Here is an 18,292-nt window from a genome sequence, read left to right as displayed (position 1 = left end):
ACTTACATTCTTGTACCCGAATGTACAGAATGCATTATGTTTTCTGTTCGTTTCTTTTCATTTGTTGATCGGTCAATTTTCGTTATAAAACTCCTTGGTTCGCATTTCATAATAATTTTCGCCAAAACAATAACGATTATGCCGTTTGGAAATGTGATTCGAAAATCAGAAGCGAGCAACGGCTGATTTGAAAAATTGACACGTGTTGTCTATTACCGTATTTTTTTCACCTGGAGGAAAACTAGAGGCAACCTAGGTTCGCTCTAACTGCTGCCATCGTATGTACATATGTGTATGTATGTATTTCTACAACCCAGGTAGCAAGGCACAGCCAGTAGCAGCGAGCAACTTTTACTCCGTAACTTGTTCAAGATTCGTCAACTCGAAAAAAACAAAATGTCTTTGAATGGACTATTTCAAGGGATAAGAAACATAAACAGAGGCATTTACATTTCTACATAGGGATAGGATCGAATGGTCTCCATCGAAAGAACATCTTAAATTTATTGAGCGTCTGAATCAAGCCGTTACAATGCAAAGCGCTCAGCTGGGTGGGGAGACGGACCCGTCTTCAATCCACGATCCCTTGCTGGTGAGGTAGCCCAATGCTCTCCTCAAGAATCGCTTCAATCAGATGCCCGGATGGCCCAACCCAAAACCCCAAAATGACATTATTTATTAAATAAAGTGTTTGTTCAATAATACCTTAATAAAAAGAAATGTTTGTTATAGTGAAAATAATCAGTTCGAACTGATAGTATGGTAACTTAAGGTTGAAAAAGCAGATATTTTAAAAGAATAAGTAGTTAAAACGATAGTTCAAATACTATAAGAAAATAATGTTTTATTAATGTTAAATTAAGCACTATTTTATGATATTTATAGAATAAAATATGAAAACTAAGAAATAGAATCAATGTTATTATATGGGACAATGCTTCGAAATTTTGGCATTCATTTCTTTCTAATTTTGATTGTTTTTAATTTTTTTTAAGTATACTTACTATGAAGGAGTGCAATATATTCACATATATTTGTCGATAAACAGTTAATTTTGAAGGCAAAAAATAAGCAATTGGAATAAGAAGAAACTAAAATGGTGCTTCTTACAATTAAAAATAAATTCAAAATATTGAACTTGTACACGCTTACACTTTTCAATTCCAAACCCTAACAACTAAAACAAAATTACAACCCTGGCTGGGCTGGAGTGCATTAGAACGAGAGAAGAATAGGATAAAGCTGGGGGAGGAAGACTGAATAAAAAAAGAAAAAACTCTTTCAAACGTCAAATTTCTTTCATCAATCTACCGACCAGTGCGAAGGTTTAAAATTTTACTTTCTTATTTAGTGATTTTCATAAAACCTTTTTGATGCTGAAAAGCACTTGTTTTGAATAAAACAATGATTCAATTAGGTTTTGTTTTGCTCTGGAAAATTCTTGCATAATCAGGCGTATTGAGTCGCTTAAATTTCGTTGAAGTTTTTGAAGCTGACAAATACAAATTGTTTGATAAATGATCGTTCTAAAAATAGCTTAAATTACAGATTTAGATTTTGGATATTTCCCATGGACCAAACTACATTTTTATATAATTCAAAGTTTATATTTACGACAGAGCTGACAGACCAGACTAGTATAGGATAATCTAGCTGGTATACTCGATTTCAATGTTTACTTTTGAATCTGAAGCAATTCATTCAGAAGTCTTAAATTTAGCACTTAAACAACTCGCTACACGAAACTGATCATCTAATGTTAAAATTTAAACGATTACAAATCTTTTCAACAATGTCTGGCTTTTTGCCGAACAGTAAAAAAACGATACAGCGAATTTTAGTCTTCCTCCCCCAGGGATAAAGTATAAAGAATAGAGAATAAACCAGAACTCTCTCACCGGGTTTTCAGCTGAAGTCGTCGCTTGCTACGATCGAAAAAAACGCTCGGACATGTTCAGACTGGTTTCGGTTCGACTCGAAGTTTTTTTTGTCACCAAAATCATATTTAAACATTCACAATACTTTGATCACCTTTTTACACATGTCAATGATTCGAACAAATTCCGTATAGCATTATTCCTTTCCACTCAATTACCACTCCGCGTTATTTTAAAAGATGTTCCAATTTGGCATACAAACAAATCACTCTTTTCCCACAAAAGAAATTCGATCCATCAAATGTTTCGTATTATTTCACAGAACCTATCAAAACCATGGGGCTACTTAGGGGCCGTTCAGATACCACGTGGACAGAAAAATGAGATTTTTTACCCCCTCCTCCCCCCCCCCGTGGACAAACGTGGACATTTGGAAAACACCTACACATTTCCATACCCCCCTCCCCCCCTCTAAGTTGTCCACGTGGTATGTGAACGGCCCCTTAAAAAAAACAACCTAGTCCACTTTTGACACACTTTTAATAGCAAACTTTTGACTTTAATACAATAGACCGACGACGGGTAGCGAAAAAAAACGTCCGTTCAGCTTAACTCTCAAAGCGCGAAATGCTCTAACTGCTGTCATCGTGCTCATTTATTGCTCGAGAGGCAACCTAGGTTCGCTCGAAAAACGGACGGAGTCGCCCTGAGAAGAAAGTCAGTTTTGCGAGAAGTTCACGAATACTCTCAACGTTGTTGTCAAAACATTAAACAGCTGTTTTTGGCTGAAAGCAAAACACTTGAAATTATGAACGGGAAAATGATTATTGCCGCGATTTTGAACCTCTAAGCCAAGCAAAATCGTACTGTCTGCTGTACAGTGCAATCTGGACAGGAAAAAATGCAATCCGGATGTGAAGAACCGAATGAAGAAATCCAGAAGGGAGAACAAAATGACAGCTGCATGTAACTATTGCGCTCGTTCTCACGCAAACCTACATATGGAATAACTCGAAACCCGAAATTCATTTTTTTATTCTGACGGTTCCAGAGCCGAATCCGGAATCAAAAAAAAAAAAAAATACGCCATATGTGTGCGTCAGTACGAAAATATTTCTGCGTGGAAATTATTTGCACAGGAGTCTAAATAGGTGCAATTTCCGCAATAAGGTTGCCAGAGTTTTTTTCCGGACGTACCCGAACCGGAAAAATCCAGGCAATTTTATCGAAAAACCTGGCAAAATCTCGGCATTTGCTTTCAATATGTTCAACCTAAAATCTGCGCAATATTCGGACTAATTTGGTCAAAATTACGGAATTATTCAGTAAAAATCAAGAATAATACACTGAAATATTTTATTTTTATCAAACCACATCAACAGATTTTAAACTTTATTTCAGGCTTCCATAACAAAAGGCATGATTATTTGGTTAAATTTTGCTTTAAAAATTTCTTTTTGGACGTAAAATTGAAAAAATATAATAATTCAATTTAAGTTTTTTTTTTATAAATTTTACAAATAAAGTAAATAAATTTAGGAGGTGATATCATTAAACCAATCCGTCCCAAGTGTACTAATATTGCTCGATTTTTTAAATTATCTGTGAGAATCAAAAATTTAGAAAAACTATCTCAGGATATGAGATTCATTATTTTGTTATCTTTGTATCATAACTTTATTACATTATACGAAAATAAAAATTGAATAAGTGATGATGTATACAAATGTTGCATCTAACCCTGCTGATGCATGATGCCCAGTTTGACGGTATTTGGGGTATTTGGTATTCCATACTTCTTCAAAGAGGTGGATGAAAAGATGGAGGGGGGGAGGGGGTCTCCCTTACAACTTTCAGTACAACTGGAGAGCTGATTGAGCAAATGGAACGAAATTTGTAATGTGAGGGTATTTGAATACGAGAAATGTTTTAATGATAAATTGAAGTCCTCCTTTCTTTCAGTGGGAAGATATAAAGGGGAAATGGGCGCTTCCATGCAAATATTGTCGCTGAATCCCCAAACCGGAGTTATCGTCAATGAGCACTGGCGACATTTACTGGCGACACTCACTGGCGACAAGTTATTATCAGGACGTGTACAACTTCGGGTGTGTTCTTATACCAAAGATTTTTTATTTCAAAGGAAAGTGCCGCAAAAACAAAGGATTTTTTCCTTTGGTTTTGGTATTAATAATATCCTTTGGTTCAAATGCATTTTCCTCTGTTTCAAAGATTTTTTCTTTTGAAAAATCTTAGATTCAAAATATTAATGCTTTGATACAAAAACCAGTTTCATTTGATTTAAAGTTATTATCTTCGCTCAAAGGTAATTTAGATATAGATTTAAAAGCATTTATTCATTGAACCATTTTCCATTTATTCCAATTGGAAGATTTTTACCCTGTTGTTTCGAAGTTTCTATTAGGAGTTTGAATAATAAAAAGATACAATTTTAGTTCTTAATTTCTTTTTTATTCACATAAAACACTGGTTCACTATAACCGAGTAGGGTCCTTGATATCGTTGACAAAGTTTCGCATTCTCCGTGGGCCGGTCAATAAACTTCCGAAAGCCACTCCAGCTGCTGGCTGGTCCGACTGGTGATTGCCGTTGAAGATTGGGCCGAAAAAATACGACCGCGGGATTTGGGGAGGTGTTACTTTGCGCAGATTTCTCCATGTTCGAGAGACTTGGAAATCTATCCGTCGGCCGTGGTCCTGTAACTATACAAGCGTTTTAGAAAATCTTGAATTCACTTAAATATTCAGTATTTATTAACTTACACTTACCATTTTGCATCCTGAATCCTCCTTATTTATAGCTTACTCCGATTCACTGGTTTGATTTTTAAAACGAGCGGCCGAACTTTATTCGATTTTTCGGTTTTCTGTTCTTCTTGCAAATCAATGCAAAATATCTTCTAAGTTTGAAGTTTTTGTTTCAAAAAATAATTCTTTTCATTTTAAAACATTTTTCTTCGGTTGAAAGAAAATTTACTTTGTTTCTAAAGAAATATGCAATTGAAGAAATTTCTTTTGAATCAAAGAATTTGTTTGAAATCAAAGTCCAAAGTTATTCAATTCAAAAAAATTTATTCTTTCTTTCAAAAATTATTCTTTTCAATCAAAACTATAATTCATTGATTCAAAGAAAACAGGAGCTGGATTCAAAAAAATGAATGTTTTGAATCAAAGTCAGATTTAATTCGTTCCAAAATTCAAGTTTACTCTGCGTGAATACACGGAATCGTCCATCTTGTGACAGGCAATCGTAATCATAGGCATGGTAGGCGAACAATTCGCTGTCAAAAAGCGCTCCGTCTCCACCCCCCACCAATGAGAAACTTTTGGTACTCCTTGCCTACTGTTGCTCAATATGCAACCACCCGTAGCTGTATAGGCACGCTGGTTATTACTTTACAAAAGCGTTGCCAGTAATGATATTTCACAACGTCGCTAGTTGGCAAGGTTGCCGATCACCAGCGCGAAAACTTCGGATTTCAACTTCAATGACAATATTTTGCACAGGACTGGTCGATCTTGGATCGATCTTTTGAACTCTAATTTCCGATTTTTGGATCGATTTTTTAGCCTTGGAAAAATCGATTAAATCGGTTTATTTTCGATCCGATCTAGTTTAATAATTTCAATTGTTCTGCTTTAGTCTTCCAGATAATAGGTGAATACGTTACCTGTTTACCATGATCTGTGGATGAATTTATGGTTTCTAAAAACACCAGCGGAAATAAAAATCTATAGCTTTTTCAAAATTAACATTTCACCAAGTGAACTAACATGAATTGGTTGAATCGTTTTAATTATCCAAGCTACAATATTTAGACTTGTAAGAGCAAGTTCACTGGTGTTGGGAAAAAGTGGTAGAAATTTTGTCACTTTTTGCACATTTTGAAAATTTCGCCATGTAAAAACATTTTCAAGATCTGTAGCCTTCAAGTTTTTCTACAACACGTGTTGTATTTTCGCATGCTTTGTTGCAGCTATTCTATCACATACGGCTGAAATAGAAACAGTGCTGTAAAAAAATACAACCCCCAAAGATCTTGAAAACAATTTTGCAAGGTAAAATTTTCAAAATGTCAAAATTTATACCAATTTTTCCCAACACCAGTGAACTTGCTCTAAGTATATTGTATGGAAAATGTATATTTTTTTTATATGTCATAAAGGTTTTGTTTTTCATATTTTATTTGACATATTTTTTAGATATTCAAAATTTTACTATGGTATAGTTCGTGAGCCGTTCTGGCAAAGGAAGGGGGAAATTGTGGGAAATTTATATCAATTTAATAATCAAAGAACTTATGAAGCTTATAAAAACAGATTAAAATTATCAGATCTTGAACACAAATCTATAAGATCAAGATTCAGAGAATTAGATTCTGACATTTTTGTATTGCAATTCGAAACTCCAGCTACAGCTCTCATTTTAAAGCGCTTGCTTTTGAATTATGTTGTAATTTGATTCAAAATAAAGCCAACGAAACAAAAAAAAATTGAATAATTTTAGAAAATTTCATTTATTTTTGAAAGGTGTAGCAAAGCAAACCGGGTGAGCTAGTTCTATATAAATAAATATGATAATAAGGGATAGAAATGCGAAAATACAATTTTGTTTTTTCACTGTCAATTTGAAACAAGCCCATATCAGGAGGAAGTGCCATTATTGGAGATTTGATCTGGTTTCAATAAGTAGTTCAACAAGTAATTCTGTGGCAGGAAATGACAAAGAATTCTAGTCAAGCCTCACAAAAGAATATGTACCTACCTGCCTGAGCTATCTTTTTAATACGGCAATGAACGAATAAGGTCGGTATTTGAGGATTTATAAGAGGTATAAATTTGAACTAGATAAGAGAACCGGAACTGATTCCATCCAAGTGCCGCTTATTATCGCAAAAATTGGCATAAACACTTGTAGTAATGACAGCCAATTGTTACCGATAACGCGCGTCGTCATATCGTCGTATATCGATCGCGTGCCGCTTATAGCTACTATATACGCATGATTGGTACTCGTTAAGCAGGCGATAATACTAATCTGTTCTGTATTTTTCGCAGATTCGCGGTGACTTATCCACTTCGGACGAGCCAACGGTGGAGATTGGCGGTTGCATTTGGATTTCGGATCGAAGATGAAACGAGAGCAATGGAAGGAAGTTTTGAAGGAGAACATGCTGACCCTTTTCACGATTGTGGGTGTGGTTGTTGGTGTAGTTTTGGGGATAGGATTACGTGAAGTTCCGGATGAAGGCGAATCGTGGGCTCCACGTGATGTGGCTTATATCAATTTCGTGGGTGACATCTTTCTGCGGATGCTGAAAGCTCTCATATTACCGTTGATTGTTACGTCTTTGATTGCTGCCGTTGGATCGCTGGATTTATCTCTGTCAGGGAAAATTGGAGGTCGGGCGGTGCTTTACTATGTGCTTACTACTGTTATGGCCGTTATACTTGGTATTGTACTGGTAGTGACGATTCAGCCGGGCAAGGGAGCTGAAGAGACCAGTGGAGATTCTCAAGGTGCTATTCGCAATGTAACTACGGCTGACACCATGCTTGATCTCGTTCGAAATATGTTCCCGCCCAATTTGGTCCAGGCATGCCTTCAACAGTACCAAACAGTTCTAACACCACCCAAAAGCAATCCCAACGAACCGGACATAAGTCTGTGGACCGTGGGGGGAAAATTCAATGATGGAATGAACATCATCGGTTTAGTCGTTGCTTCAATTGTTTTTGGAATAGCCCTTGGAGCTTTGAAAGAGGAATCGAGTTTGGTATTACAATTTTTCCAACAACTGTCTCACACTGTGATGAAGGTCACTGGTTGGGTGATATGGTAAACTCTACTCTTGTTAATTGCTCAATGATCAGTCTAATCTTTCTCAATTTTTCAGGTTATCTCCCATCGGTGTTCTGTTTCTGATCACTGCAAAGCTTCTGGAAATGGAAGATTTGGGCGAAGTTTTCTCCAAACTTGGTCTTTATTTTGCCGTCGTTGCCGGTGGTATTATGTTCCATGGCTTTGTGGTACTGCCGCTTATTTACTTTTTGTTCCTCCGGAAAAATCCAGTCCGTTTTGTGGCCAACATGGGGCAGGCAATTGCGACGGCCTTCGGAACGGCATCCAGCTCGGCTACGCTTCCCGTCACGATGCAATGTCTCGAAGAGAAGAACCACATCGATCCAAGGGTTTCCAGATTCGTGTTGCCGATCGGGGCCACGATAAACATGGACGGAACCGCACTTTATGAAGCCGTTGCAGCCATATTTATTGCACAGTTGAGAGGTAAGTCCCGTCCTCGGTTAGCGGTTGTGGAGAATTCAGTTGCAAATCAGGTTAAATCGAAACTCGCGCTTATTTTCGAAAGCATAGCATATACGTGAAGAATTAAACTTTACCTAAACTAAATAAGCGTTCTGGAATTATCGAATTCCGCTCTAAGTGACCGATTTCAGAATTTAGATTCAGAATTCAGATTCAAAATTCAAACCCATAATTTAGATTCCATTTTCAGAATTCAGATTCGTTAATACGGTGATGTCCTTTTTAGTAAGAACATTTTAAGTAGAGATGTGCCGGATATGTAGTGGTATTCGGCCAACGACCCAATGCCGAATATTGAACTTTTCAACTATCGGCAAAACGAATATTCAATCGGCCGAATATTCCATTGAATATTTAATGAATATAACAAAAGTGATTATTTCCATTTCCTTCTATTTCTTCTATTTTAATGCCCCTCATGTTTTTGAGTCGATCATTTACAACCAGATGATGATAATTACAAGGATAATTACAAGGATAATTACAGATGATGATAATTTCAAGGAGCGGTCTCTCTGTTTTTCAAAATGTCACCAATATTTGAAAGGACATCAGATGACTATTCGCTTCTAGAACGTTTATGTTGAGATAGCAGAATTGGGGCAAGGACAGGAACAACCAAAATCCAAAAGGCTTTAAGACTATTATAAAAGTACTTCTTTATTAAGCTGAGTTCTGGTACTAAGTGATATGTTTTTCATTATAAACAAAGTTCGATACTAAGCTTCGTTACTGTTGCTATGGAAAAACTAGAATTGTTGACAGTATATCATGGATTGCTACTCCTTCTACACCCCCTCTCGTTCATGTAGGCTGACATCCGTTTCGGGTCACAAACGGAATTCCAGCAGCTTGGTTGAGACATCAGCAAGTTGATCTTGTTTCTCGAAACCTTCTATCTTCACCAATCCTGAGGCCTCATGATCGCACGCAAAATGATATCCGGTGGGCCGATTTACACCAAAAAAGACCGGACCCCACACTCGACGGAGTTTCGACTGTCGGGAACTTCCATGTAAACCGTCTCTTTCAACATTCCTTGAAATCACTCTATCAATGAAAACCACATGGATTGCTGCTAACCGAGCACCGGAGCGATGGGGTGGGTTTTTCGCTGCTAATCGGCTCTCGTAGTGCAACGGTCGACCGTGGTCAACTTCATTTAGGCGAAACATCCATTCCGGACTCAAGAGCTTCATACCATCGGGGCACATTGTCAGGTTCCAAGAGTAATTCTTTTCGAAGGAATTAGGTTCGCTCCTCTCATCTTTCACCGGCATCGTATAATTTGGCACCAAGGTCGGAAAAACTTTCTGGAACATCAAAAGAAAGAGGACCAGCAGAAACTGCGCCAAAATTAACGGAATAAACCAGGACTTACCTGGGAGCGAGCGCTCCCTACCGCTACGCCTCATCGACGCTTGCTTTAAGGGCTCGTGGTGTTCTAGATGCGGCGGGAGCGCGGATGGCTCTCCGTTGCTGCTAACATCCGATGCACATTCATCCGCCTCAGCTTATTCTTCGGAAGCAATAATCCAATTGGACAATTCACTATCAATCATCAATGGCGAATCTTGAACTTGGGTGACTAGTTTCGAACCATCAGTTTCATCCCCCTCTGGTTCGAAAGGTAGGGTGACCATCATGCACTCATTTTTGACTCGGTTACCTTCTGAATATATCTTGATTTGCAGCTCATGATATGCGATCGCAACTGTCATTCCATCCTTCTTCAACGTCGCTTTGGAGCCAGAGAACAGAACAGAAATTCCAGCCTTTGCCAGCTTCTTGACGGACATCAGATTGTCCCTGATATCCGGAATGTACAGCACATCTTTCATATTGATGAGCACTTTGGTGTTGCTGCTTCCAATTATCGTCCTGGTTTGAGTTGCTGCAAGGATCTGTCCAGCATTTTTTCGCGTTTACTTTGCTCCGAAAATTGATCTGCCATGAAGCACACAGATTTGCTCCCTGATGCTACGTTAGCCTCACCATCCAGTTTGACACGGCGATTGACCCTCTTCTCTTCTTGCCGCACCGGATGCATCTTCCGTTGAACCTCTTCGTGACTTTCTTAGGAAAATCAGCCCCAAGAAACGCTGCGCGAATTGCTCTTGACCATGCACATCCCTATGACGATCCATCTGCTTCATCTCCTCGCTTAGCAAACGCTGATTTACGAGTTCCAGGCTCAGTTCATCGTCATCCAGGTTCTCTAAAGCTGTGATCGAGGAGTCGTATGATTCCGACAGGGTGCCGAAAAGAATCACCACAACATCTGCTTCTGACAAATTCGTTCCTGGCAAACGTAGCTGCCGAACAAGGTCTTCAAATTTCACTAGATGGAACCGCATGGATTCACCTTCGTTCATCTAACGACCAAGTTGCTTCCGAAAAAGAATCTGCGAGGCGAGACTTTTCTCGGCAAGCGAATTTTCGAGAGCACACCACATCAGTTTTGCTGTTGCCTTGTCACGAACTATTTTCAGGCATTCGTCTCCGAGGAAACTAATCAACGTTGACTTCGCTTTTCTGTCCGCTTCACGAAATTTCGTCCTTTCTGCTGCCACTTCCGGTGGATTCTGCGGCAACGTGTGGGCCAACCCCAATGCGTCCAGATGCATCTTGACCTGGAAGCTCCAATTGTGGAATCTATTTCCAACACCCAACACAGAATAACGGTATGCCGTGTAAAACTGCTTCTCTTCCTGAAGAGCCCATAACCTGTTGAGATAGCAGAATTGGGGCAGGGACAGGAACAACCAGAATCCAAAAGGCTTTCAGACAAATATAAAAGTACGTCTTTATTAAGTGGAGTTCTGGTACTAAGAGCACCTGTATTCGTGGTCCAAACAGCGGGTTTAGACCCAAATTCCGACCCGAGCAACCGCACTGGTGAACCATTACACCAGTTTCAACTCAACTTTTTTTAGAGCTGGTATAAGGATTGATCCAAAACTGATGAGATTTGGATCCAATTTGACGAAGTTCTAAACCGTTTGACAGTTAATGGAACACGAGTGCAGTTGCCAGTTTTTTTTATTGGATCGGATCTATTTTCTTTGGTTCAATTCTTGTATAAATTAGACCCAAGATTAGACCACGCATACAGATGCTCTGATATGTTTTTCATTATAAACAAAGTTCGTTACTAAGCACTGTTGCTATGGAAAAACTAGAATTGTTGAAAGGATATCATGGATTGCTACTCCTTCAACAGTTTACCTATCACCAAAGAGACTGGATTAGTCAAAAAAAACAAAACTGAACAAAATCTAGAAATTCTTCTAAAACATACAAGAGGAAAAAGAAAGAAACTTAAGTGAAATTAAAAGTTTTCATTGAATCACGAAATTGATGTAAATTTTGATTTTTTTTTCAATCGTTTTTAAACACAAAATCTGAAAAAAAATTTAAGAAAAATTTAAGTTTTTTATTTGATTAGATTCAGATTTTTTATTTTTAAATGGTTATAACATTTCTCATGAATTTCTGAGCTTGTTATCATGTTAGCAAAAAAGAAGCTTGAGAATAAGCAAAACCAATAATTAAAGACAAACTTAATTTCAAGCTTTTTTCAACTTTCTGGAACAATTTATATTCAAAAATTCAGTCTCCCTTATAAATTTCCATACAAAATTGAAACACGTTACGCTGATTCCGGAATCAACCGAATTATATCAAATTTTACACTGATGCTTGGTAGCCCATTGAAATATGGAGCAAAAAGTCAATTTTTGCAGCGGTTTAATGTCACGGTGTCTTTTTCTTTGACCTTTTGAAAGAAAAAGTCGACATCTCTGAAAATGCTCCACTTTATTGAGGAGACTCTTCCCTATACAATGCATTATTCAGGAGAAAAATCGATTGGGGGGTCTGGAGCCCCCTTTTTCCAGATTTGTGAACAAAGTACACAAGCAAAATATTCATGTTTTCGCTATAAATTTTACTAAGAACTTGAAATTTTACTTTTTTAGCATAGATGTTTTAAAATTGCTGCTAAAATAAATAAATAAGAAAAGGTGTATTCTCTATACATATTTCTATCAAAGACAGAATGTAGTTTGAGTTCATTGACTAAAAAATTTGAAATTGTTTTATTTTGTTAAGTTACGTTTCTGAACTCTGACAATTTATGAAAAAATAGTAATTTAGGATTTCTGTGCACCATCATCTATAGTCTTTGACATTGGATATAGCGCCTTTGCTCGCTCTTGGTCAAAATTAGTGCCCTCACGATACCTTTTAAAAACTACTCTTTCGAATGATTTTGTGTTATAACCGTCGAAGTTTAGCTCCATGTGTACGTTGTGTATTCAGTGAAGTTGCCTCAAAACCGTTTCCTACTACTTTGTAGAAGACAGTTTGGCTCAATCCGCTCACTGGAAAAAAGTTTGCAAAAATGACACGCCCTAATATTTGACCCAAGATTATTAAAGTGCATGATTTTGCAGAAGACACCATTTGTCTATTTCTTATAGTATCTTCGTGATTAATTTTGTCACGATAAAGTTCCGTCCTGGACCCCTGTGTATTGTCAGTTATACAAAGCTTTTAATAAATGGTTTAAAAGTTTAAAAAGAAAATTATAATATAAAGCCTAGCGTTTATTTGGTGTTGGTTATGATTAGAAAATGAATTCAAAAAGTGTCTTCCCAGCATTTGTATGAAATAAAAGTTTGAAAATATTTCTCTCAAAGCGCAAACTTGTATCTGAAGGCGTTCGTTAATTATAAGGGATTTTTTAGCCAAAGCATGTACTTTTTAAACTATCATCTCTCGGATTGGTGCAAAACAAAAAAATATTTTATGACGGCATTATGTAGTTCAAATATCAAATATTTGATTGTGAAATTATGGGAGATAGGTTATTTCGAGAAAAAAACTTTGTAATTTTCAATATACATACATTCACACATTTAAAAAACCCCGTAAAAAAGAGTTTCTCCATTTTTCGCGCAAATTTTTATCATTTTGTTATTGTTTGAGGCCATTGCGGTGGTTAAATAAGCGATTTAGTACATTTTTCTCGCTTCTAGTCAAATTTGCAAAAATCAAAAATACATAATTCAAAAAAATTCAATAATTTTCATTTTTTTAATTTGACTAAATATGCTAACTTGCTTATTAAAGCAACGCAATGGACTCAGACAATAACAAAACGATGAAAAGTCGACTTTTGAACGAGAAATTCGGATGTTGTCTTCCTTGGGGACTTGAAATGTATGAATTTTTTTTTTCGATGGCGTAAATTTATTTACCCAGTATGACGGATTGGCTTAATGATATCACCTACAAACTTGATATTGCTTTCATTATCCTATAACATATTTTTCAGACAATCACCAAATTTTTTTTTAATAAAAATTATAATAATTCAGTTCCCTGTCTGGGGAAAAATGCAACAAAATGCAAATCAGAGCTAAACCTCATAATACTCGTTTCAATTTGCTGGGATACGATTGTTTTGCATTACGCGATTGTTAACATTAAAATTTCTTCCATCCCAAGATCTATTTTCATGATTTCATCTAGTAGAATTTTTTAAGTATTTTTATCACTAAAAGTATGCAGCAAATTTACGCTTTTTTCTTAAAAACATTTTTGACAGAAAAAATGTGAAATTTAATTCGAACAAAACCAAAAATTACTGCAATTGATGCTTTATGGGTTATGAGATCACAAATATATCCAAAACTATAAATTTTCAAAATTAAAAACAGTCAGAGTTTTATTTCTTTTTTCTTCTGTTTTACTGACATAATCTTTTTTTTCCTGGCTTCTCTTATTAGGACTATCGCTAACGTTTGGCAATATTGTGGCCATCAGCATAACGGCAACGGCGGCCAGCATCGGTGCTGCCGGAATACCGCAAGCTGGTCTCGTCACCCTGGTTATGGTTCTGGACACGGTCAATCTACCGGCCGAAGATGTATCGCTGATCATTGCAGTTGATTGGTTACTGTAAGCATTCATTCAAACTTAAAATTTTGGTGTAGCTAAATGTTTGTGTTTTTTTTTCGATTTTAGCGATCGGTTTCGAACAGTGGTCAATGTGCTGGGAGACAGTTTTGGTGCCGCAATTGTTGCTCATTACAGCCGCAAGGAGTTGGAGAAGTTATCCAACAACAGTGAAACCGTACCCGATTTGAATGGAAAATCGCAGCGAAATTCTCTAGGCCATAGTGCCGAAACCATTATGTTTGAGGAGAGATTATAACGTGAAGATATTAGTATGTAACAGTATTAAAAAGTATTTATACAAGATTAAACTTTTGTTATTTTTTTTTCTATTGCACAATTTACACAAATTTCAGCAGGGTTTGAAATGGAACATTTTTCAAATGCTTTGAAAGATTTAGTAAATTAAATAATCAAAACAAAATTCAATCGCTGACGAAATTTTTTGGAAAGATACGACATTTAGCAGAAGCCGGAGTTGAAAAAACCAAAATAGGGTGTAAAAATTTTAAACTCGATCGAATTCCACAATTTCTAACGTATGAAACTTATCCTTTTTGAGTAGAGGCGAATCTATCCAGCAAGTGTCATGAATAAAATAAATGAAACTTTACCGCCGACCGTGACCTAGAAGATAACGTTCAAGTTTTCTAAGCCAGAGGTCATGAGGTCGAATCTCGGTCACGGCATACAAAGAACTCCTTCTGCGGGTTGGTGGTTTGAGCATTTGTAAGATGCTGGCTATCATATCCTTGAAATATGTACGAAAAAAAGGTGCTACCAAGGCAGCGAATCATATCTAGTTAGCCTAGACTTTGAGTTGCTAGGGGAAACAAATAAATTTTTGACTTGTTAACTTGTTAGTTAGCCTTCAGTAAGAATACAGGCATTTCTCTTTAATTGTCCAACACGTGATTTTATTAATTGAACCGAAGTCGAATATAACATTTTTGGCAACGAGTATTCAAGTCCTGAAGACGAATCAAGCGAAAAAATGATTCGTCGCAATGGAAATACGATCGAAGTCGGAGATTTTCTTGAGAAAGAAGGAGATGTAGAACAGCCGTCTGATGGCCCTTCAGGAACAATTCACAAGAGGAGCAAACCCAGAAGCACAGCGTGGCGCACCAGAACAAATCATAAAACCTCTGTCAACCGCTATCAAGCAGTTCCATTTCGATCCTGAGAACGGGTCAACGTTTGACCGCTGGTTCTTCAAGTACAAAGAGCTCTTCAGTCAAGATGGTAGGAACCTGGGATGATCCGGCAAAGGTAAGACTTGCTGCGACGGCCCATGAGAAATTTTCAAATGATCTCCTACCAGACCACCCACGCAATTTCACGTTCGACGGAGTGGAGGTCAAATTGCAGGCTATTTTTGGTTGACAGAAATCACTATTTTGCAAGCGCTATGATTGTCTTCAAATCATCAAAAACGAACCCGACTATTTCGTGACATATGCTGTGGTAGGCAACAGGCAGTGTGAGGAATTCGAGCTACAAAGACTCACCTCTAACCAGTTCAAGAGTCTTGTTTTCATCTGAGGTCTCAAGTCGACAAAGGACGCCGATATCTGAACTCGTCTTCTACAGAAGCTCGAGTCAGATGCAGCTGATATCAACATTGACGGTTTTATGACCGAATGCCAGAACCCTTGCTGGCAATGTGGGGCAATGCACTTCGTTAAAGATTGCACTTTCTCAAAGTAGGGGAGAGGCGGGTAATATGCGCATATTAAGGAAAACACTCATTTTCTCCCATATTCCGATAGATAGGAGCCTGAAAACTATATGCACATGAGCGGACATCTGTTTTCTATACGTAAGAGCAATTTTTCTGTTAAAATCTCTTACAGTTTTTGTGAAAATAATTTTATAATAAAAGAAGTCAAAATAGCCGATTTCCTAAACCGGCGGGCTAAATGCGCATATTTATGTTTTAAGCTATATTTCATTTACACTCGCAATATTTTGAAATTATTTAATTGAAAATGGTAGAAACGGATGTTAGGCATACGTCAAGGCTGAAATTTTGGTGAAATTTTTTACATCACTCATTCTTTGCATGAAACATAGTTAAGTATGCCATATGGCCATATTTCATGGTAATATTTTGTTCATATTGTATTTTTATCGGATCAGTATGAAGTTCTTCTTTTTTCGCTGAAAGATCGTGATTTGAGCGTAGATTTAATGTTTAAATGATAGGAAGTAAAAAATTTATTAGAATAATCTATTTTTCTTGATATAGGCATTTAACCTGCCTTGATATGGGCATTCAGAACCTGTCTCGTATTCCAATATCTTATCATCTACAACTTTGCCAAAAGCTTCAATTTGTTGAATTTCCGATTTCCAGATGAATAAGAAAGAAAAACCATTAAAATTTTTGTTTACAGAATCTGTACGCACGATAATTAAAATTCAATATATTATATCAAAACTGACAAAAATCTTGTTTGAATTTTTAAATTTTTTCGACTTTATATAACAATTTAATTTTTTCATGCCATGTGTTAAAAGCGTACTACCCTCAAACTGCACTGATTAGATATGATGAATCTCTAGCCATATCGTCAATCGGCTGTATGCGCATATTACCTAACATGCGCATTTAGGAACACTTCCCCCTACCCTTGCAAACAATGAGGAAAATTAGGCCACCGAGGAGGTTACTGCGGTGGTTCTCCAAAATTTTCTGCAACACCATCCGCGGTGAACTGAACTGAATGAAGACGATTCAGTTGAAACGTATTCGAAGTCGAAGGCGATACCTGACTGAAGACTTCAATGGTGTTCCAGTAAAACTTCAGCTCGATTGCGGTTCTGACATCTCGGTTGTCACCAAAGATGTCTGGAAGAAAATTGGTAAACCAACAATCAACGCTACCCGAATGAAAACAACAACCGCATCTGGGGAAATTTTGGATTTGCTACGAGAGTTCATTTCATCAGTCACAATCAACAACATCACTCGAAGGAGCAATGTTACGTGGAAAATCATCCAACAAGATGATGTTAGGACGTTCCATGCGTACCACTTTGAATCATCTGTGCCCAACGTGTCCACATGTCAGACAGCAACTCAAGCGCAACCAAAGGTGTACGCTAAGGAATATTCAACAAACGACGAATGGAAATGGATGCCAGGTGAGGTCCTCGAAAGAATCGGCTACGTCAACTACAACATCCTTTTGGATCATGAAGTTGGCCGACGAAAGGTTTTTCGATCCCATCTAGACCAGATGAAGATTCGCTCCAGTGATGAATCTTCAGCAGCAGAGTTTCCAACTCTATTGAACATCCTGATGGAAGAGTTTAGTCTTCAGCAACCAACGATTCCTGTACTGTTCGATGGCAGAAATGGGTCTACCACAGTCGCTCAACAACCAACCAACCAACATCGTACCAGAAGATGAACAACAACTCCATTCCGGACGATCTTTCTGAACACAACGAGGTCGCGCAAATAGACGACAGTATCCTGATTACAACGACGTGCACGGTGATCCGTGCCTCTTCCACGGAAGCTAGATAACTATATCCGCTACCTATTAGCTAGAAGGAGAGATGCTACCGAGGCAGCGAATCATATCTAGTTAGCCTAGACTTTGAGTTGCTAGGGGAAACAAATAAAATTTTGACTTGTTAGTTAGCCATCAGTAAGAATAAACGCATTTCTCTTTAATTGTCCAACATGTGGCTTCATTACTTGAACCGAAGTCGAATATAACAAAAGGTCTCTTCTTTCAGGTTGTTTTCGGGAATACTTTTCCATGTCAAGCTAAACATATTGCAAAATATGTACTGAGTTTATTGAAAAATTTTAGAGGATAGTTTGTCGAGCCTCCCAGTAAATCATATGATAAAAGATAAATTAAAGTATGATATTCAGATCCAAAACAGCACAAAAACACAAACTTCTTTGTATCTCCTTCCCATTGTTGATTTATTGCCTTGATGTTTATGCCGGTAATCGATAAAACTACTGGATTTTTTGGAATTTATATTACTCAAGTACGGAAAAAAATCAAAACAAATCTCTTTTCCTTGGAATTTGGTAGCCCGTAAGGCCACTGTCAGTGTTACCAAGCAGGATCAAC

General features: G+C 37.3%; 1 protein-coding gene across 1 annotated transcript in view; it reads left to right on the top strand.

Moving 5' to 3' along the window:
* Positions 1–14,500, top strand: part of LOC129739368 (excitatory amino acid transporter 3-like) — a 40,797-nt gene extending 26,297 nt beyond the window's left edge. The window contains exons 2-5 of the mRNA XM_055730777.1: positions 6,956–7,736; positions 7,795–8,186; positions 14,021–14,192; positions 14,259–14,500. Coding sequence (XP_055586752.1) covers positions 7,030–7,736; positions 7,795–8,186; positions 14,021–14,192; positions 14,259–14,448 — 1,461 coding nt within the window. The 5' untranslated portion in view covers positions 6,956–7,029 and the 3' untranslated portion in view covers positions 14,449–14,500. The remainder of the gene's footprint in view (positions 1–6,955; positions 7,737–7,794; positions 8,187–14,020; positions 14,193–14,258) is intronic.
* The last annotated feature ends 3,792 nt before the right edge of the window (positions 14,501–18,292 follow it).

Source organism: Uranotaenia lowii, chromosome 1 (genome assembly GCF_029784155.1).
Source record: "Uranotaenia lowii strain MFRU-FL chromosome 1, ASM2978415v1, whole genome shotgun sequence".
Classification (NCBI taxonomy): domain Eukaryota; kingdom Metazoa; phylum Arthropoda; class Insecta; order Diptera; family Culicidae; genus Uranotaenia; species Uranotaenia lowii.
Note: the sequence above shows the minus strand (reverse complement) of the source record. Positions and strands in the feature narration are given on the sequence as shown.